This window comes from Echiichthys vipera (genome assembly GCF_963691815.1).
Source record: "Echiichthys vipera genome assembly, contig: SCAFFOLD_40, whole genome shotgun sequence".
Classification (NCBI taxonomy): Eukaryota; Metazoa; Chordata; class Actinopteri; order Perciformes; family Trachinidae; genus Echiichthys; species Echiichthys vipera.
The window spans coordinates 22596-46468 of record NW_028154804.1 but is presented as its reverse complement, the minus strand read 5'-3'; the positions used below and the strand labels follow the sequence as shown (position 1 = coordinate 46468).

At 52.4% G+C, this 23873-nt stretch overlaps 1 protein-coding gene across 3 annotated transcripts; it reads left to right on the top strand.

Annotated features, from left to right (window-relative positions):
• Nucleotides 1-78: 78 nt before the first annotated feature.
• On the top strand, nt 79-23112 carry polr2b (RNA polymerase II subunit B). 3 transcript variants are annotated; one of them, XM_083940964.1, is made up of 26 exons: nt 79-179; nt 861-933; nt 1286-1436; nt 1537-1649; nt 2411-2630; nt 3695-3853; nt 4097-4261; nt 4352-4548; nt 5706-5825; nt 6151-6337; nt 6420-6563; nt 7625-7764; nt 8002-8113; nt 8736-8890; nt 10152-10350; nt 10939-11107; nt 11792-11888; nt 13883-13977; nt 14064-14314; nt 19033-19122; nt 19639-19746; nt 19853-19966; nt 21263-21423; nt 22436-22631; nt 22808-22899; nt 22974-23045. In XM_083940964.1, exons 1-25 carry the CDS (start codon nt 161-163, stop codon nt 22895-22897), a joined length of 3525 nt encoding a protein of 1174 aa, XP_083797090.1. In that variant the 5' UTR covers nt 79-160; the 3' UTR covers nt 22898-22899; nt 22974-23045. The 3 variants fall into 3 exon arrangements, with proteins under 3 accessions (XP_083797090.1, XP_083797089.1, XP_083797091.1); XM_083940963.1 differs by having other exon boundaries at nt 22808-23112; XM_083940965.1 differs by lacking the exons at nt 22436-22631; nt 22808-22899; nt 22974-23045 and adding an exon at nt 22050-22192.
• Nucleotides 23113-23873: the final 761 nt, after the last annotated feature.

Sequence of the window (23873 nt, the reverse complement as noted above, 5' to 3'; positions counted from 1 at the left end):
GCTCCGGCCTGAGGCGGCAGCACCGCGTCATCTCTGCGACAAACCTCATCAACCAACGACGAAGACAGGAAGTGACGTGAATTGTCCGCGGCGCGCTGTTCGTCGGAGCGTCGCTGTTCGTTTCTGTTTTTGTTGTTTTTGAGCTTTTTCTGAGACAAACATGTACGAGCAAGACGAAGGTACTGTACACACACACACACACACACACACACAGACACACACACACACACACACACACACACACAGACACACACACACACACAGTCACACAGTCACACACACACACACACACACAGACTTTGTTAACACACGGTGCGCAGACAGAAGCGTTAGCTGCGTGCTAACGTGCTAATGCTAATAATGAGTGTGTTAAAGGTAAACTGACGCTTCTGCTGTTGGACTGAAACAGGAGCCGTGAACACAGATGAGCTAACATGCTAACAACACATGATGCTACTGCTGCTTTGTGTCTGCTAACATGCTAACATGCTAACCAGGGGCAGGACCTCCCTTTCATTTGAATTTCTGTTAAAAAAACAAACCAAAACTTTATCAAATAAAGTTCGAACATAAATGAGAAAAAAACAAACGACATGAATAAATCCAGTCTGACCGGAAATGAGCAGGAAGAAATTTAATCTGATTTAATCCGAGAGTCACAGCTGCTCATCAGGACCGTTATGATGTAAAGCACCGGCTCCTGAGCAGCCGGGGCTGCGCTGCCTTGCTCAGGGGTCCAGTCACCAGCCCAGCTGCTGTTGTGGTCCGTGGGCTGAGCTGTGTTTGTCTCTGATGGAAGAAATATTCAGATCAAAGTATAAAGTATAACCTTTAAAGCTGTGTTATCGCGTGTTTGTCAGATAATCAGTACGAAGAGGACGAGGATGAGATCACTCCGGACCTGTGGCAGGAGGCGTGCTGGATCGTCATCAGGTAAACGCACCTGTGCGCCACGGTGACTCTGGAGGAGTCCTCAGGGCTTTTATTTTGAAAATCAAGAAACTCTGTTTTGCAGCTCTTATTGTGACGGGTCTCTCTCTGTTGCAGCTCTTATTTTGACGGTTCTCTCTGTTGCAGCTCTTATTTTGACGTTCTCAGCTCTTATTGTGGCGGGTCTCTCTGTTGCAGCTCTTACTTTGACGTTCTCAGCTCTTATTGTGGCGGGTCTCTCTCTGTTGCAGCTCTTATTTTGACGTTCTCAGCTCTTATTGTGGCGGGTCTCTCTCTGTGCAGCTCTTATTTTGATTTCTCAGCTCTTATTGTGGCGGGTCTTTCTCTGTTGCAGCTCTTATTTTGACGAGAAGGGTCTGGTGCGGCAGCAGCTGGACTCGTTCGATGAGTTCATCCAGATGTCGGTCCAGAGGATCGTGGAGGACGCTCCGCCCATCGACCTGCAGGCCGAGGCCCAGCACACCTCAGGGGAGGTGGAGGAGCCGGTGAGGAGCCACACCTGGACCGGGACCAGGTCTTGGTCCAGAGACGCTCAGAGTTTAAGGTCCTGTGACATCACTGTGACATCACTGTTTCCTGTTTCAGCCTCGTTACCTGCTGAAGTTTGAGCAGATCTACCTGTCCAAGCCCACCCACTGGGAGAGGGACGGGGCCCCGTCCCCCATGATGCCCAACGAGGCCCGACTACGGAACCTCACGTAAGTCTCACCTGTCTCCTGGTCTCTCCTGGTCCCCCCTGGTCTCTCCTGGTCTCACCTGGTGCCCCCCTGGTCTCACCTGTTGCCCCCTGGTCTCACCTGTTGCCCCCTGGTCTCACCTGGTGCCCCCCTGGTGCCCCCCTGGTCTCACCTGTTGCCCCCTGGTCTCTCCTGGTCTCACCTGGTGCCCCCCTGGTGCCCCCCTGGTCTCTCCTGGTCTCACCTGGTGCCCCCTGGTCTCACCTGTTGCCCCCTGGTCTCACCTGGTGCCCCCCTGGTCTCTCCTGGTCTCTCCTGGTCTCACCTGGTGCCCCCTGGTCTCACCTGTTGCCCCCTGGCCTCTCCTGGTCTCACCTGGTCTCACCTGTTGCCCCCTGGCCTCACCTGTTGCCTCCTGGTCGTCCCCCGGTCTCACCTGGTGCCCCCTGGTCTCACCTGTTGCCCCCCGGTCTCACCTGGTCCCCCCCGGTCTCACCTGTTGCCTCCTGGTCTCACCTGTTGCCTCCTGGTCTCACCTGGTGCCCCCCTGGTCTCTCCTGGTCTCTCCTGGTCTCACCTGGTGCCCCCTGGTCTCACCTGTTGCCTCCTGGCCTCTCCTGGTCGTCCCCCGGTCTCACCTGGTCCCCCCCGGTCTCACCTGTTGCCTCCTGGTCTCACCTGTTGCCCCCTGGCCTCTCCTGGTCTCACCTGTTGCCTCCTGGTCTCACCTGGTTCCCCCCGGTCTCACCTGTTGTTGTCTCCTGCCCCCCGGTCCCCCTCAGGTACTCTGCGCCCCTGTACGTGGACATCACGAAGACCATCATAAAGGAGGGCGAGGACCAGCTGCAGACCCAGCACCAGAAAACCTTCATTGGGAAAATTCCCATCATGCTTCGCTCCACCTACTGTCTGCTGAGCGGGCTGACGGACCGCGACCTGTGCGAGCTCAACGAGTGCCCGCTGGACCCCGGGGGCTACTTCATCATCAACGGCTCCGAGAAGGTCAGTGACATCACCGCGATGCTAAGCTAATGTTACTTCATCATCAACGGCTCCGAGAAGGTCAGTGACATCACTGTGATGCTAAGCTAATGTTACTTCATCATCAACGGCTCCGAGAAGGTCAGTGACATCACCGTGACATCACTGTGTCATCACTGTGTCATCACCGCGATGCTAAGCTAACGTTACTTCATCATCAACGGGTCGGAGAAGGTCAGTGACATCACCGTGACATCACCGCGACATCACCGTGACATCACCGTGACATCACTGTGTCATCACTGTGTCATCACCGCGATGCTAAGCTAACGTTACTCCATCATCGCGCTCTGATGCTAAGCTAACGTTACTCCCTCACCATGCTCTGATGCTAAGCTAACGTTACTCCCTCACCACGCTCTGATGCTAAGCTAATGTTACTCCCTCACCATGCTCTGATGCTAAGCTAACGTTACTCCCTCACCACGCTCTGATGCTAAGCTAATGTTACTCCCTCACCATGCTCTGATGCTAAGCTAACGTTACTCCCTCACCATGCTCTGATGCTAAGCTGACGTTACTCCATCACCACGCTCTGATGCTAAGCTAATGTTACTCCCTCACCACGCTCTGATGCTAAGCTAATGTTACTCCCTCACCACGCTCTGATGCTAAGCTGACGTTACTCCATCACCACGCTCTGATGCTAAGCTAATGTTACTCCCTCATCACGCTCTGATGCTAAGCTAACGTTACTTCATCACCACGCTCTGATGCTAAGCTAATGTTACTCCATCACCATGCTCTGATGCTAAGCTAATGTTACTCCCTCATCACGCTCTGATGCTAAGCTAATGTTACTCCCTCATCACGCTATGATGCTAAGCTAACGTTACTTCATCACCACGCTCTGATGCTAAGCTAATGTTACTCCCTCACCACGCTCTGATGCTAAGCTAACGTTACTTCATCACCACGCTCTGATGCTAAGCTAATGTTACTCCCTCACCACGCTCTGATGCTAAGCTAATGTTACTCCCTCACCACGTTCTGATGCTAAGCTAACGCTGTGGTTTTAACCTCAGGTGCTGATCGCTCAGGAGAAGATGGCGACCAACACGGTGTACGTGTTCGCCAAGAAGGACTCCAAGTACGCGTACACCGGGGAGTGCCGGTCCTGCCTGGAGAACTCGTCCCGCCCCACCAGCACCATCTGGGTCAGCATGATGGCCCGCGGAGGACAGGTGAGCGGCTGCAGGCCTCATCGTGTGTGTGTGTGTGTGTGTGTGTGTGTGTGTGTGTGTGTGTGTGTGTGTGTGTGTGTGTGTGTGTGTGTGTGTGTGTGTGTGTGTGTGTGTGTGTGTGTGTGTGTGTGTGTGTGTGTGTGTGTGTGTGTGTGTGTGTGTGTGTGTGTGTGTGTGTGTGTGTGTGTGATTATGGACGACAGAGGAGGTGATGATGACGTGGTGTTTATCGTGTTCCCTCAGGGCGTGAAGAAGAGCGCCATCGGGCAGAGGATCGTGTCCACGCTGCCGTACATCAGACAGGAAGTGCCCATCATCATCGTGTTCCGGGCGCTGGGCTTCGTGTCGGACAGAGACATCCTTGAGCACATCATCTACGACTTCGACGACCCCGAGATGATGGAGATGGTCCGTACGCCACGTGTCCCACGCTCACGGAGCGGGCTCTGAGAGTGTGATGTCACCGCTGATGTCACCGCTGATGTCACTGTGTTTCAGGTGAAGCCGTCTCTGGACGAAGCGTTTGTGATCCAGGAGCAGAACGTGGCGCTGAACTTCATCGGGTCCAGAGGAGCGAAACCCGGCGTGACCAAAGAGCGGAGGATCAAGTACGCCAAAGAAGTCCTGCAGAAGGAGATGCTGCCGCACGTCGGAGTCAGCGACTTCTGCGAGACCAAGAAGGCCTACTTCTTAGGGTGAGCGTCACTACAGCGTCACTACAGCGTCACTACAGCGTCACTACAGCGTCACTACAGCGTCACTACAGCGTTACTGCAGCGTCACTGCAGCGTCACTACAGCGTCACTGCAGCGTCACTGCAGCGTCACTACAGCATCACTACAGCGGCACTACAGCGTTACTACAGCGTTACTACAGCGTCACTACAGCGTCACTGCAGCGTCACTGCAGCGTCACTACAGCGTCACTACAGCGTTACTACAGCGTTACTACAGCGTCACTACAGCGGTACTACAGCGTCACTACAGCGTTACTGCAGCGTCACTACAGCGTTACTACAGCGTTACTGCAGCGTCACTACAGCGTCACTACAGCGTCACTGCAGCGTCACTGCAGCGTCACTGCAGCGTCACTACAGCGTCACTACGGCGTCACTACGGCGTCACTACAGCGTTACTGCAGCGGTACTGCAGCGGTACTACAGCGTCACTACAGCGTCACCACGGCGTCACTACAGCGTTACTGCAGCGTTACTGCAGCGGTACTGCAGCGTCACTACAGCGTTACTACAGCGTCACTACAGCGTTACTACAGCGTCACTACACCGTCACTGCAGCGTCACTGCAGCGTCACTACAGCGTCACTACAGCGGTACTACAGCGTTACTGCAGCGTCACCGCAGCGGTACTACAGCGTCACTACAGCGTCACTACGGCGTCACTACAGCGTTACTGCAGCGTTACTGCAGCGTCACTACAGCGTCACTATGGCGTCACTACAGCGTCACTACAGCGTTACTGCAGCGTCACTACAGCGTTACTACACCGTTACTGCAGCGTCACTACACCGTTACTGCAGCGTCACTACATTATTACAGCATTATTACACTGTTACTGTTACCGCACGTCGGAGTCAGCGACTTCTGCGAGACCGAAACTATAACACTGTTATGTTACGGTGTTAACACCATAATTACACTATACCTGTTATTACAGTATTATAACATCACATCAACAGCAATATTACAGTGTTATAAAGTATATTAACAGTATAATGAAGTATTATTACATCACATTAACAGTATTATAACATTATTATAAAGTATATAAACATCATATTAACAGTAATATTACATTATGATAAAGTATATTAACAGTATAATAACTGTGTGCAGGTACATGGTGCACCGGCTGCTCCTCGCTGCTCTCGGCAGGCGCGAGCTGGACGACAGAGATCACTACGGCAACAAGAGGCTGGACCTGGCCGGGCCGCTGCTGGCGTTCCTGTTCAGAGGGTGGGGCCTGTTTACGTCACCCTGACCCCTGACCTCTGACCCCTGACCCCTGACCCGTCACCCCTGACCCTCTGACCCCTCACCTCTGACCTCTGACCCTCTGATCCCTCACCTCTGACCCCTCACCTCTGACCCCTGACCCCTGATCCCTGACCTCTGACCCGTGACCCCTCACCTCTGACCCCCTGACCCTCTGATCCCTCACCTCTGACCCCTCACCCCTGATCCCTGACCTCTGACCCGTGACCCCTCACCTCTGACCCTCTGACCCCCTGACCCCTGACCCTCTGACCCGGGTCTGAGTCCGCTCTGTGTCTGTGTTCAGGATGTTTAAGAACCTGCTGAAGGAGATCAGGATCTACGCTCAGAAGTTCATCGACAGAGGGAAAGACTTCAACCTGGAGCTCGCCATCAAAACACGCATCATCTCCGACGGGCTCAAGTACTCGCTGGCCACGGGGAACTGGGGCGACGTGAAGAAGGCTCACCAGGCCCGGGCCGGGGTGTCCCAGGTCAGACCGGACCCTCTCACCTGTGTCAGCTCCTTCAGAGCGCCTGAGTCTGACGCTGCGCTCTGTGTGTTTTGTGCGTCAGGTATTGAACCGCCTGACCTTCGCCTCCACGCTGTCCCACCTGCGGCGAGTCAACTCCCCCATCGGCCGCGACGGGAAACTGGCCAAACCCCGGCAGCTGCACAACACGCTGTGGGGGATGGTGTGTCCCGCCGAGACGCCCGAGGTAAGAGCACAGGCCCCGCCCACTCTACTGCGTCTAAGCCCCGCCCCCTTCTCTGCGTCTTTATAGTTTATTGACAGGTGTGTGTGTGTGTGTTTGTGTTAAACTCTATTGACAGGTGTGTGTGTTGGTGTTAAACTTTATTGACACGTGTGTGTGTTTGTGTTAAACTTTATTGACAGGTGTGTGTTTGTGTTAAACTTTATTGACACGTGTGTGTGTGTTGGTGTTAAACTTTATTGACACGTGTGTGTGTTTGTATTAAACTTTATTGACAGGTGTGTGTGTTTGTATTAAACTTTATTGACAGGTGTGTGTTGGTGTTAAACTTTATTGACAGGTGTGTGTGTGTGTGTTTGTATTAAACTTTATTGACAGGTGTGTGTGTGTGTTGGTGTTAAACTTTATTGACAGGTGTGTGTGTGTGTGTGTTTGTGTTAAACTTTATTGACAGGTGTGTGTGTTTGTATTAAACTTTATTGACAGGTGTGTGTGTTTGTATTAAACTTTATTGACAGGTGTGTGTGTTTGTATTAAACTTTATTGACAGGTGTGTGTGTGTGTGTTTGTGTTAAACTTTATTGACAGGTGTGTGTGTTGGTGTTAAACTTTATTGACAGGTGTGTGTGTTTGTATTAAACTTTATTGACACGTGTGTGTGTGTTGGTGTTAAACTTTATTGACATGTGTGTGTGTTTGTATTAAACTTTATTGACAGGTGTGTGTGTTTGTATTAAACTTTATTGACAGGTGTGTGTTGGTGTTAAACTTTATTGACAGGTGTGTGTGTGTGTGTTTGTATTAAACTTTATTGACAGGTGTGTGTGTGTGTGTGTTGGTGTTAAACTTTATTGACAGGTGTGTGTGTGTGTGTGTTTGTGTTAAACTTTATTGACAGGTGTGTGTGTTTGTGTTAAACTTTATTGACAGGTGTGTGTGTTTGTGTTAAACTTTATTGACAGGTGTGTGTGTTTGTGTTAAACTTTATTGACACGTGTGTGTGTTGGTGTTAAACTTTATTGACAGGTGTGTTTGTATTAAACTTTATTGACACGTTGTCGCAGGGGCACGCCGTGGGGCTGGTGAAGAACCTGGCGCTCATGGCGTACATCTCCGTGGGTTCTCAGCCGTCGCCCATCCTGGAGTTCCTGGAGGAGTGGAGCATGGAGAACCTGGAGGAGATCTCACCCGCCGCCATCGCTGAGTCCGTCTCTTTTTATTTACCTCTCTTTCACTTTTTAGCTGCTACATGCTAACATAGCTCCATGCTAACGCAGCTGCTACATGCTAACATAGCTCCATGCTAACGTAGCTGCTCCATGCTAACATAGCTCCATGCTAACGTAGCTGCTCCATGCTAATGCAGATGCTACATGCTAACATAGCTCCATGCTATCATAGCTGCTCCATGCTAAGTTGACGCCCGTGTCTCTTGTTCCAGTGCCACTAAGATCTTCGTGAACGGCTGCTGGGTCGGGATCCACAAAGACCCGGAGCAGCTGATGAACACGCTCAGGAAGCTGCGCCGGCAGATGGACATCATCGTGTCTGAGGTGACAAACGTTACCTGTGCTCACCTGTACACACCTGTGCTCCTCTCCCACCTGTACACACCTGTGCTCCTCTCCCACCTGTGAACACCTGTGCTCCTCTCTCACCTGGGAACACCTGTGCTCCTCTCTAACCTGTGAACACCTGTACACACCTGTGCTCCTCTCCCACCTGTGAACACCTGTGCTCCTCTCCCACCTGTGAACACCTGTGCTCCTCTCTAACCTGTGAACACCTGTGCTCCTCTCTCACCTGTGCTCCTCTCTCACCTGTGAACACCTGTACACACCTGTGCTCCTCTCCCACCTGTGAACACCTGTGCTCCTCTCTCACCGGTGCTCCTCTCCCACCTGTGAACACCTGTACACACCTGTGCTCCTCTCCCACCTGTGAACACCTGTACACACCTGTGCTCCTCTCCCACCTGTGAACACCTGTACACACCTGTGCTCCTCTCCCACCTGTGAACACCTGTGCTCCTCTCCCACCTGTGAACACCTGTGCTCCTCTCACCTGTGTTCCTCTCTCACCTGTGCTCCTCTCACCTGTGAACACCTGTGCTCCTCTCACCTGTGTTCCTCTCTCACCTGTGAACACCTGTACACACCTGTGCTTGTCTCTCAGGTGTCCATGATCAGGGACATCAGGGAACGGGAGATCAGGATCTACACAGACGCAGGACGGATCTGCAGACCGCTGCTCATCGTGGAGAAACAGAAGCTGCTGCTCAAGAGACGCCACATCGACCAGCTGAAGGAGCGCGAGTACAACAACTACAGGTGAGACACAGGACAGACACAGGTGAGACACGGGACAGACACAGGTGAGACACGGGACAGACACAGGTGAGACACGGGACAGACACAGGTGAGACACGGGACAGACACAGGTGAGACACGGGACAGACAGAGGTGAGACACGGGACAGACACAGGTGAGACACAGGACAGACAGAGGACAGACACAGGTGAGACAAGGGACAGACACAGGTGAGACAAGGGACAGACACAGGTGAGACACGGGACAGACACAGGTGAGACACGGGACAGACACAAGTGAGACACGGGACAGACAGAGGTGAGACACGGGACAGACACAAGTGAGACACGGGACAGACACAGGTGAGACACGGGACAGACACAGGTGAGACACGGGACAGACACAGGTGAGACACGGGACAGACACAGGTGAGACAGAGGACAGACACAGGTGAGACACGGGACAGACACAGGTGAGACACGGGACAGACACAGGTGAGACACGGGACAGACACAGGTGAGACACGGGACAGACAGAGGTGAGACACGGGACAGACACAGGTGAGACACAGGACAGACAGAGGACAGACACAGGTGAGACAAGGGACAGACACAGGTGAGACACGGGACAGACACAGGTGAGACACGGGACAGACACAAGTGAGACACGGGACAGACAGAGGTGAGACACGGGACAGACACAAGTGAGACACGGGACAGACACAGGTGAGACACGGGACAGACACAGGTGAGACACGGGACAGACACAGGTGAGACACGGGACAGACAGAGGACAGACACAGGTGAGACACGGGACAGACACAGGTGAGACACGGGACAGACAGAGGTGAGACACGGGACAGACACAGGTGAGACACGGGACAGACACAGGTGAGACACGGGACAGACAGAGGTGAGACACGGGACAGACACAGGTGAGACACGGGACAGACAGAGGACAGACACAGGTGAGACACGGGACAGACACAAGTGAGACACGGGACAGACACAAGTGAGACACGGGACAGACACAAGTGAGTCACGGGACAGACACAGGTGAGACACGGGACAGACACAGGTGAGGCAGAGGACAGACACAGGTGAGACACGGGACAGACACAGGTGAGACACGGGACAGACACAGGTGAGACACGGGACAGACACAGGTGAGGCAGGGGACAGGTGAGAGAGGGGACGGGTGAGAGAGGACAGGTGTTGCTGAAGGTAAAGTAGTCTCTGTCTCTGTCTTCAGTCTCTCATGTCTCCCGTGTCTCGTGTCTCAGCTGGCAGGACCTGGTGGCGAGCGGCGTGGTGGAGTACATCGACACGCTGGAGGAGGAGACGGTGATGCTCGCCATGACCCCGGACGACCTCCAGGAGAAGGGCGTGGCCTACTGCTCCACCTACACCCACTGTGAGATCCACCCGTCCATGATCCTGGGCGTGTGTGCGTCCATCATCCCCTTCCCCGACCACAACCAGGTACACAACAACAACACAACAACACAACCACAACAACAACAACACAACAACACCCAGGTACACAACAACAACACCACAACAACAACAACAACAACACCACAACAACAACACACCACAACAACAACAACACAACAACAACACAACAACAACACAACAACAACACAACAACAACACAACAAAACAACCACAACAACACAACAACAACAACACAACAACAACAAAACAACCACAACAACACAACAACACCCAGGTACACAACAACAACACCACAACAACAACACCACAACAACAACAACACACACACATACCCACTGTGAGATCCACCCGTCCATGATCCTGGGCGTGTGTGCGTCCATCATCCCCTTCCCTGACCACGACCAGGAAAACAACAATAACAACACCACACCACCAACAACACCACCAACAACAACACAACAACAACACCACCAACAACAACACAAGAACAACACAAACCCTCTGAAACGCCTCTGTCTGTGATTTGATCTTGTTTGTGTGTTTGTTTGTTGTTGTTGTTGTTTGTGTGTTTGTCTGTTTGTTGTTGTTGTTGTTGTCGTGGTCCTCCTCCAGTCTCCCAGGAACACGTACCAGTCGGCCATGGGGAAACAGGCCATGGGCGTCTACATCACCAACTTCCACGTGCGCATGGACACGCTGGCTCACGTCCTCTACTACCCTCAGAAACCTCTGGTCACCACGCGCTCCATGGAGTACCTGAGGTTCAGAGAGCTGCCCGCAGGTACACACACACACACACACACACACACACACACACACACACACACACACACATCTCAGAGAGAGAGAGACACACACACACACACACACACACACACACACACACACACACACACACACACACACACACATCTCAGAGAGAGACACACACACACACACACACACACACACACACACACACACACACACACACACACACACACACACACACACACACTAAACTAATGGAGAGATGTCAGAGCTGCCAATGGATCAGCTCCATCAGTCCCGACCCATCAGACCCGACCCGTCAGTCCCGACCCATCAGACCCGACCCGTCAGACCCGACCCGTCAGACCCGACCCATCAGACCCGACCCGTCAGACCCGACCCATCAGACCCGACCCGTCAGTCCCGACCCATCAGACCCGACCCGTCAGTCCCGACCCATCAGACCCGACCCGTCAGACCCGACCCATCAGACCCGACCCGTCAGTCCCGACCCGTCAGACCTGACCCATCGGACCCGACCCATCAGACCCGACCCGTCAGACCCGACCCCTCGGTCCTGACCCCTCAGACCTGACCCGTCAGACCCGACCCCTCAGACCCGACCCATCAGACCCGACCCGTCAGACCCGACCCCTCGGTCCTGACCCCTCAGACCCGACCCGTCTGAGGCTCTGACACTAACTCTGTTTTTCAGGGATCAACTCCATCGTGGCGATCGCCTCGTACACGGGGTACAACCAGGAGGACTCTGTGATCATGAACCGGTCTGCGGTGGACCGAGGCTTCTTCAGGTCAGTCACTCGTCTCTGCCGACCCTCTCCTGTCTGTGAGGACCAATCACGTTTGAGCTCTGGCTGCATGTGAACAGTCCGCGTTGGAGCGCACGAGAGGCAGAAACACAGGAGAGTTCCTGATGTAACCTCGGTGTTACTGATGTAACCTCGGTGTCACTGATGTAACCTCGGTGTCACTGATGTAACCTCGGTGTTACTGATGTAACCTCGGTGTCACTGATGTAACCTCGGTGTCACTGATGTAACCTCGGTGTCACTGATGTAACCTCGGTGTCACTGATGTAACCTCAGTGTCACTGATGTAACCTCGGTGTTACAGATGTAACCTCGGTGTCACTGATGTAACCTCGGTGTCACTGATGTAACCTCGGTGTTACAGATGTAACCTCGGTGTCACTGATGTAACCTCGGTGTCACTGATGTAACCTCGGTGTTACAGATGTAACCTCGGTGTCACTGATGTAACCTCGGTGTCACAGATGTTACCTCGGTGTCACTGATGTTACCTCGGTGTTACAGATGTAACCTCGGTGTCACTGATGTAACCTCAGTGTCACTGATGTAACCTCGGTGTTACAGATGTAACCTCGGTGTCACTGATGTAACCTCGGTGTCACTGATGTAACCTCTGTGTCACTGATGTAACCTCGGTGTCACTGATGTAACCTCGGTGTCACTGATGTAACCTCGGTGTCACTGATGTAACCTCGGTGTCACTGATGTAACCTCGGTGTCACTGATGTAACCTCGGTGTCACTGACGTAACCTCGGTGTCACTGATGTAACCTCAGTGTCACTGATGTAACCTCGGTGTTACAGATGTAACCTCGGTGTCACTGATGTAACCTCGGTGTCACTGACGTAACCTCGGTGTCACTGACGTAACCTCGGTGTTACTGACGTAACCTCGGTGTCACTGACGTAACCTCGGTGTCACTGACGTAACCTCGGTGTCACTGATGTAACCTCGGTGTCACTGATGTAACCTCGGTGTCACTGATGTAACCTCGGTGTCACTGATGTAACCTCGGTGTTACAGATGTAACCTCGGTGTCACTGATGTAACCTCGGTGTCACTGATGTAACCTCGGTGTTACTGACGTAACCTCGGTGTTACTGACGTAACCTCGGTGTCACTGATGTAACCTCGGTGTCACTGACGTAACCTCGGTGTCACTGACGTAACCTCGGTGTCACTGATGTAACCTCGGTGTCACTGATGTAACCTCGGTGTCACTGATGTAACCTCGGTGTCACTGATGTAACCTCGGTGTCACTGATGTAACCTCGGTGTCACTGATGTAACCTCGGTGTCACTGATGTAACCTCGGTGTCACTGATGTAACCTCGGTGTCACTGATGTGACCTCGGTGTCACTGATGTAACCTCGGTGTCACTGATGTGACCTCGGTGTCACTGATGTAACCTCGGTGTCACTGACGTAACCTCGGTGTTACTGACGTAACCTCGGTGTCACTGACGTAACCTCGGTGTCACTGACGTAACCTCGGTGTCACTGATGTAACCTCGGTGTCACTGATGTAACCTCGGTGTCACTGATGTAACCTCGGTGTCACTGATGTAACCTCGGTGTCACTGATGTAACCTCGGTGTCACTGATGTAACCTCGGTGTCACTGATGTAACCTCGGTGTCACTGATGTAACCTCGGTGTCACTGATGTAACCTCGGTGTCACTGATGTAACCTCGGTGTCACTGATGTAACCTCGGTGTCACTGATGTAACCTCGGTGTTACTGATGTAACCTCGGTGTTACTGATGTAACCTCGGTGTCTCTGATGTAACCTCGGTGTCACTGATGTAACCTCGGTGTTACTGATGTAACCTCGGTGTTACTGATGTAACCTCGGTGTCACAGACGTAACCTCGGTGTTACTGATGTAACCTCGGCGTTACAGGAGCGTTGGTGTTACAGGAGTAACCGTGTGACTGTTACTGATGTAACTTGTTGTTGTTGTCGTCTCCTTCAGATCTGTTTTCTATCGATCGTACAAAGAGCAGGAGTCTAAGAAAGGTTTTGATCAGGAGGAGATCTTTGAGAAGCCGACACGTGAAACCTGTCAGGGTGAGAACTGATCAAACCAAGGGTTGACTAAAGGTGAGCGTCACTGATGACATCACAGACTGACAACCAATGAAAATCCTCCTCAGGTATGAGACACGCCATCTACGACAAGCTGGATGACGACGGGCTCATCGCGCCCGGCGTTCGTGTCTCCGGTGAAGACGTGATCATCGGAAAGACCGTGACGCTGCCGGAGAACGACGATGAGCTGGACAGCACCAACCGGCGCTACACCAAGAGAGACTGCAGCACCTTCCTGAGAACCAGCGAGACCGGCATCGTGGACCAGGTGATGGTGACCCTGAACCAGGAGGGCTACAAGTTCTGCAAGATCCGGGTGAGAAGAGGCCACGCCACATGGACCCGACAGAACACCCGACAGAACACCCGACAGAACTCCAGACAGAACACCAGACAGAACTCCAGACAGAACTCCCGACAGAACTCCCGACAGAACTCCAGACAGAACACCCGACAGAACACCCGACAGAACACCCGACAGAACACCCGACAGAACACCAGACAGAACACCCGACAGAACACCAGACAGAACACCAGACAGAACACCAGACAGAACTCCCGACAGAACTCCAGACAGAACACCAGACAGAACACCAGACAGAACTCCCGACAGAACTCCAGACAGAACACCCGACAGAACACCCGACAGAACACCCGACAGAACACCCGACAGAACACCAGACAGAACACCAGACAGAACTCCAGACAGAACTCCAGACAGAACACCAGACAGAACACCCGACAGAACACCAGACAGAACACCAGACAGAACACCAGACAGAACACCAGACAGAACACCCGACAGAACACCAGACAGAACACCAGACAGAACTCCAGACAGAACTCCAGACAGAACACCAGACAGAACTCCAGACAGAACACCCGACAGAACACCAGACAGAACTCCAGACAGAACTCCAGACAGAACACCAGACAGAACACCCGACAGAACACCAGACAGAACACCAGACAGAACACCAGACAGAACTCCAGACAGAACTCCAGACAGAACACCCGACAGAACACCCGACAGAACACCCGACAGAACACCCGACAGAACACCAGACAGAACTCCCGACAGAACTCCAGACAGAACTCCAGACAGAACACCAGACAGAACTCCCGACAGAACACCAGACAGAACTCCAGACAGAACACCCGACAGAACACCAGACAGAACTCCAGACAGAACTCCAGACAGAACACCAGACAGAACACCCGACAGAACACCAGACAGAACACCAGACAGAACTCCAGACAGAACTCCAGACAGAACACCAGACAGAACACCAGACAGAACACCAGACAGAACACCCGACAGAACACCCGACAGAACACCCGACAGAACACCCGACAGAACTCCCGACAGAACTCCAGACAGAACACCAGACAGAACTCCCGACAGAACACCAGACAGAACACCAGACAGAACTCCCGACAGAACACCAGACAGAACACCAGACAGAACACCAGACAGAACACCCGACAGAACACCCGACAGAACACCCGACAGAACACCCGACAGAACACCCGACAGAACACCCGACAGAACACCCGACAGAACACCAGACAGAACTCCCGACAGAACACCCGACAGAACTCCAGACAGAACACCAGACAGAACACCAGACAGAACACCAGACAGAACACCCGACAGAACTCCAGACAGAACTCCAGACAGAACACCAGACAGAACACCAGACAGAACACCAGACAGAACACCCGACAGAACACCCGACAGAACTCCCGACAGAACACCAGACAGAACTCCCGACAGAACACCAGACAGAACACCAGACAGAACTCCCGACAGGACTCCAGACAGAACACCCGACAGAACACCAGACAGAACACCAGACAGAACTCCAGACAGAACACCCGACAGAACACCAGACAGAACTCCAGACAGAACACCAGACAGAACTCAAGACAGAACACCAGACAGGACACCCGACAGAACACCCGACAGAACACCCGACAGAACACCCGACAGAACACCAGACAGAACTCCAGACAGAACACCCGACAGAACTCAAGACAGAACACCAGACAGAACACCCGACAGAACACCCGACAGAACACCCGACAGAACACCCGACAGAACACCAGACAGGACACCAGACAGAACTCCAGACAGGACACCAGACAGGACACCAGACAGGACACCAGACAGAACTCCAGACAGAACACCAGACAGAACACCCGACAGAACACCAGACAGAACACCCGACAGAACACCAGACAGAACACCAGACAGAACACCAGACAGAACACCAGACAGAACACCAGACAGAACTCCAGACAGAACACCAGACAGAACACCAGACAGAACACCAGACAGAACTCCAGACAGAACTCCAGACAGAACACCAGACAGAACACCAGACAGAACACCCGACAGAACACCAGACAGAACACCCGACAGAACTCCAGACAGAACACCCGACAGAACTCCAGACAGAACACCAGACAGAACACCCGACAGAACACCAGACAGAACTCCAGACAGAACACCAGACAGAACACCAGACAGAACACCAGACAGAACACCAGACAGAACACCAGACAGAACACCAGACAGAACACCAGACAGGACACCAGACAGAACTCCAGACAGAACACCAGACAGAACTCCAGACAGAACACCAGACAGAACACCAGACAGAACACCAGACAGGACACCAGACAGAACTCCAGACAGAACACCAGACAGAACACCAGACAGAACACCCGACAGAACTCCAGACAGAACACCAGACAGAACACCCGACAGAACACCAGACAGAACACCCGACAGAACACCCGACAGAACACCAGACAGAACACCAGACAGAACACCAGACAGGACACCCGACAGAACACCAGACAGAACACCAGACAGAACACCAGACAGAACACCAGACAGAACACCAGACAGAACACCAGACAGAACTCCCGACAGAACACCAGACAGAACTCCAGACAGAACACCAGTCAGAACACCCGACAGAACTCCAGACAGAACACCCGACAGAACACCCGACAGAACACCCGACAGAACTCCAGACAGAACACCCGACAGAACACCAGACAGAACACCCGACAGAACACCCGACAGAACACCCGACAGAACACCAGACAGAACACCAGACAGAACACCAGACAGGACACCAGACAGAACTCCAGACAGAACACCAGACAGAACACCAGACAGAACACCAGACAGAACACCAGACAGAACACCAGACAGAACACCAGACAGAACACCAGACAGAACACCAGACAGAACTCCAGACAGAACACCAGACAGAACTCCAGACAGAACACCAGACAGAACACCAGACAGAACACCCGACAGAACTCCAGACAGAACACCCGACAGAACACCCGACAGAACACCAGACAGAACTCCAGACAGAACACCCGACAGAACACCCGACAGAACACCAGACAGAACACCCGACAGAACACCCGACAGAACACCCGACAGAACACCCGACAGAACACCAGACAGAACACCAGACAGAACACCAGACAGAACACCAGACAGAACACCAGACAGGACACCAGACAGAACTCCAGACAGAACTCCAGACAGAACACCAGACAGAACACCAGACAGAACACCCGACAGAACACCAGACAGAACACCAGACAGAACACCAGACAGAACTCCAGACAGAACACCAGACAGAACACCAGACAGGACACCAGACAGAACACCCGACAGAACACCCGACAGAACACCCGACAGAACACCCGACAGAACTCCAGACAGAACACCCGACAGAACACCCGACAGAACACCAGACAGAACTCCAGACAGAACTCCCGACAGAACACCAGACAGAACACCAGACAGAACTCCAGACAGAACACCCGACAGAACACCAGACAGAACTCCAGACAGAACACCAGACAGAACACCCGACAGGACACCAGACAGAACACCAGACAGAACACCAGACAGAACTCCAGACAGAACACCAGACAGAACACCAGACAGAACACCAGACAGAACACCAGACAGAACACCAGACAGAACTCCAGACAGAACTCCAGACAGAACTCCAGACAGGACACCAGACAGAACACCAGACAGAACACCAGACAGAACACCCGACAGAACACCAGACAGAACACCAGACAGAACACCAGACAGAACACCCGACAGAACACCAGACAGAACTCCAGACAGGACACCCGACAGGACACCCGACAGAACACCAGACAGAACACCAGACAGAACACCAGACAGAACACCAGACAGAACACCAGACAGAACTCCAGACAGAACACCAGACAGAACTCCAGACAGAACTCCAGACAGAACACCAGACAGAACTCCAGACAGAACTCCAGACAGGACACCCGACAGGACACCCGACAGAACACCAGACAGAACACCAGACAGAACACCAGACAGAACACCAGACAGAACACCAGACAGAACTCCAGACAGGACACCCGACAGGACACCCGACAGAACACCAGACAGAACACCAGACAGAACACCAGACAGAACACCAGACAGAACACCAGACAGAACTCCAGACAGAACACCAGACAGAACACCAGACAGAACTCCAGACAGAACACCAGACAGAACACCAGACAGAATACCAGACAGAACTCCAGACAGAACACCAGACAGAACTCCAGACAGAACACCAGACAGAACACCAGACAGAACTCCAGACAGAACTCCAGACAGAACACCAGACAGAACACCAGACAGAACACCAGACAGAATACCAGACAGAACACCAGACAGAACACCAGACAGAACTCCAGACAGGACACCCGACAGGACACCCGACAGGACACCCGACAGAACACCCGACAGAACACCAGACAGAACACCAGACAGAACACCAGACAGAACTCCAGACAGAACACCAGACAGAACACCAGACAGAACACCAGACAGAACTCCAGACAGAACTCCAGACAGAACACCAGACAGAGCTCCAGACAGAACTCCAGACAGAACACCAGACAGAACCCTTGGAGCAGATGAAGTTCGTGTCCTGATGAACTTCTTGTTTCCTGCAGGTTCGATCCGTCCGGATTCCTCAGATCGGAGACAAGTTCGCCAGCCGACACGGACAGAAAGGAACCTGTGGGATCCAGTACAGACAGGAGGTAAACAAGTAAACAAACAACAGGAACCTGTGGGATCCAGTACAGACAGGAGGTAAACAAGTAAACAAACTAAAGGAACCTGTGGGATCCAGTACAGACAGGAGGTAAACAAGTAAACAAACAACAGGAACCTGTGGGATCCAGTACAGACAGGAGGTAAACAAGTAAACAAACTAAAGGAACCTGTGGGATCCAGTACAGACAGGAGGTAAACAAGTAAACAAACAACAGGAACCTGTGGGATCCAGTACAGACAGGAGGTAAACAAGTAAACAAACAACAGGAACCTGTGGGATCCAGTACAGACAGGAGGTAAACAAGTAAACAAACAACAGGAACCTGTGGGATCCAGTACAGACAGGAGGTAAACAAGTAAACAAACAACAGGAACCTGTGGGATCCAGTACAGACAGGAGGTAAACAAGTAAACAAACAACAGGAACCTGTGGGATCCAGTACAGACAGGAGGTAAACAAGTAAACAAACAACAGGAACCTGTTGTGTGTGTATTTCCAGGACATGCCGTTCACCTGTGAGGGCATCACTCCTGACATCATCATCAACCCTCACGCCATCCCGTCCAGAATGACCGTGGGCCATCTCATCGAGTGTCTGCAGGGGAAGGTGCGTATGTTTATATTTATATATTTATATTTGTTTATATTTATATTTGTTTACACGTGTGTGTGTGTGTGTGCATTTCTGCTCATATCCGTTCTGTGTGTTCCAGGTTTCTGCGAACAAAGGCGAGATTGGCGACGCCACGCCGTTCAACGACGCCGTCAACGTGCAGAAAGTGTCCAACCTGCTGTCAGAGTACGGATACCACCTGAGAGGAAATGAGGTCACGCACGCTTCACTTCCTGTTCCACTGTGTGAGGTCACTGTGATGTCACTGTGAGGTCACTGTGATGTCACTGTGATGTCACTGTGATGTCACTGTGATGTCTGTGATGTCACTGTGAGGTCACTGTGATGTCACTGTGAGGTCACTGTGATGTCACTGTGATGTCTGTGATGTCACTGTGATGTCTGTGATGTCACTGTGAGGTCACTGTGATGTCACTGTGAGGTCACTGTGATGTCTGTGATGTCACTGTGAGGTCACTGTGATGTCACTGTGATGTCACTGTGATGTCACTGTGATGTCACTGTGAGGTCACTGTGATGTCACTGTGAGGTCACTGTGATGTCACTGTGAGGTCACTGTGATGTCACTGTGATGTCTGTGATGTCACTGAGGTCACTGTGATGTCACTGTGAGGTCACTGTGAGGTCACTGTGATGTCTGTGATGTCACTGTGAGGTCACTGTGATGTCACTGTGAGCTCACTGTGATGTCACTGTGATGTCACTGTGTTGTTGTTGTTGTTTACAGGTCCTGATGGTGTTGTTGTTGTTTACAGGTCCTGATGTTGTTGTTGTTGTTTACAGGTCATGATGGTGTTGTTGTTGTTTACAGGTCCTGATGTTGTTGTTTACAGGTCCTGATGTTGTTGTTTACAGGTCCTGTTGTTGTTGTTGTTGTAGTTGATGATGTTTACAGGTCCTGATGTTGTTGTTGTTTACAGGTCCTGATGTTGTTGTTGTTGTTTACAGGTCCTGATGTTGTTGTTTACAGGTCCTGTTGTTGTTGTTTACAGGTCCTGATGTTGTTGTTGTTGTTGTTGTTTACAGGTCCTGATGGTGTTGTTGTTGTTTACAGGTCCTGTTGTTGTTGTTTACAGGTCCTGATGTTGTTGTTTACAGGTCCTGTTGTTGTTGTTTACAGGTCCTGTTGTTGTTGTTTACAGGTCCTGTTGTTGTTGTTTACAGGTCCTGATGTTGTTGTTTACAGGTCCTGATGTTGTTGTTTACAGGTCCTGTTGTTGTTGTTTACAGGTCCTGATGTTGTTGTTTACAGGTCCTGATGTTGTTGTTGTTTACAGGTCCTGTTGTTGTTGTTTACAGGTCCTGATGTTGTTGTTTACAGGTCCTGATGTTGTTGTTGTTGTTGTTGTTGTTTACAGGTCCTGATGGTGTTGTTGTTGTTTACAGGTCCTGTTGTTGTTGTTTACAGGTCCTGATGTTGTTGTTTACAGGTCCTGTTGTTGTTGTTTACAGGTCCTGATGTTGTTGTTGTTGTTGTTGTTGTTTACAGGTCCTGTATAACGGCTTCACAGGCAGGAAGCTGACGTCTCAGATCTTCATCGGGCCGACCTACTATCAGCGTCTGAAGCACATGGTGGACGACAAGATCCACTCCAGGGCCCGAGGCCCGGTCCAGATCCTCAACAGGCAGCCCATGGAGGGGCGCTCCAGGTGAGGCGCACCTGTCTGTCTGACACCTCTCTCTCACCTGTCTCTCTCTCCCCTGTCCGTCTGACACCTGTCTCCCTCTCACCTGTCTCTCTCTCATCTGTATCTCACCTGTCTGTCTGACACCTGTCTCTCACCTCTCTCTCACCTGTCTCTCTCTCACCTGTCTGTCTCCCTCTCACCTGTCTCCCTCTCATCTGTCTCTCACCTGTCTGTCTGACACCTGTCTCATCTCTCTCTCATCTGTCTGTCTCTCACCTGTCTGTCTCTCACCTGTCCGTCTGACCCCTGTCTCTCTCTCATCTGTATCTCACCTGTCTCTCTCACCTGTCTGTCTGACACCTGTCTCTCACCTCTCTCACCTGTCTGTCTCTCACCTGTCTGTCTCTCACCTGTCTGTCTCCCTCTCACCTGTCTCCCTCTCATCTGTGTCTCACCTGTCTCTCACCTCTCTCACCTGTCTCTCTCTCACCTGTCTGTCTCCCTCTCACCTGTCTCCCTCTCATCTGTCTCTCATCTGTCTGTCTCTCACCTGTCTCTCTCTCACCTGTCTGTCTCCCGTCTCTCCCTCACCTGTCTCCCTCTCATCTGTCTCTCACCTGTCTGTCTGACACCTGTCTCTCTCTCAGGGACGGCGGGCTGCGGTTCGGGGAGATGGAGCGTGACTGTCAGATCGCTCACCTGTCTCCCTCTCATCTGTCTCTCACCTGTCTCTCTCTCTCTCACCTGTCTGTCTGACACCTGTCTCCCGTCTCTCCCTCACCTGTCTGTCTGAGACCTGTCTCTCTCTCACCTGTCACCTGTCTCCCTCTCACCCGTCTCTCTCTCAGGGACGGCGGGCTGCGGTTCGGGGAGATGGAGCGTGACTGTCAGATCGCTCACCTGTCTCTCTCACCTGTCTCTCACCTGTCTGTGTCTCTCTCACCTGTCTGTTTCCCTCTTACCTGTCTCTCTCTCACCTGTCTCTCACCTGTCTCTCTCTCACCTGTCTCCCTCTCACCCGTCTCTCTCTCAGGGACGGCGGGCTGCGGTTCGGGGAGATGGAGCGTGACTGTCAGATCGCTCACGGAGCCGCTCAGTTCCTCAGAGAGCGTCTGTTCGAGGCGTCTGATCCGTATCAGGTGCACGTGTGTAACCTGTGCGGCCTGATGGCCATCGCCAACACCAGGACGCACACGTACGAGTGCCGCGGCTGCCGCAACAAGACCCAGGTGACCCCGTCAAACACGTTTATTACATGTTATTAACAATAATAAACATTAGTAATAAACAATAACATGTTGTAAACATTAATAACAGGTTATACATCTTAAACATGAATAATAATCAGTAATAACTGTGTTGTAAACATTAGTAAACATTAATAATAATCATGTGTTGTGTGCAGATCTCTCTGGTGCGGATGCCGTACGCCTGCAAACTCCTCTTCCAGGAGCTCATGTCCATGAGCATCGCTCCACGCATGATGACGTCATAGAGGCTGTGACATCATCGAGGCTGTGACATCACCGCTCCACGCATGATGACGTCATAGAGGCTGTGACATCATCGAGGCTGTGACATCACTGCTCCACGGATGATGACGTCATAGAGGCTGTGACATCATAGAGGCTGTGACATCATCGAGGCTGTGACATCACCGATCCTCGATGATGACGTCAGTTTTTTACTTTGTTTTTGTTTTTTTTGTAAACGTGAAATAAATCTGAGTTTCTTCTGATGATCCTGAATCCTCATTGGTCGACACACGGACGAATCAGAGCCACGGACGAATCAGAGCCACGGCATTTATTTATTTATTATACATCTCATCTGATCCTGGATCAGGTCTCAGGGATCCAGCTCCAGCCTCTGATCCTGGATCAGGTCTCGGGGGCAGCAGCTCCAGCCTCTGGTCCTGGATCAGGTCTCGGGGGCAGCAGCTCCAGCCTCTGATCCTGGATCAGGTCTCAGGGGCAGCAGCTCCAGCCTCTGATCCTGGATCAGGTCTCGGGGGCGGCAGCTCCAGCCTCTGATCCTGGATCAGGTCTCAGGGGCGGCAGCTCCAGCCTCTGATCCTGGATCAGGTCTCGGGGGCGGCAGCTCCAGCCTCTGATCCTGGATCAGGTCTCGGGGGCAGCAGCTCCAGCCTCTGATCCTGGATCAGGTCTCGGGGGCAGCAGCTCCAGCCTCTGATCCTGGATCAGGTCTCGGGGGCAGCAGCTCCAGCCTCTGGTCCTGGATCAGGTCTCGGGGGCAGCAGCTCCAGCCTCTGGTCCTGGATCAGGTCTCAGGGGCAGCAGCTCCAGCCTCTGATCCTGGATCAGGTCTCAGGGGCAGCAGCTCCAGCCTCTGATCCTGGATCAGGTCTCAGGAGCAGCAGCTCCAGCCTCTGATCCTGGATCAGGTCTCAGGGGCAGCAGCTCCAGCCTCTGGTCCTGGATCAGGTCTCAGGGGCAGCAGCTCCAGCCTCT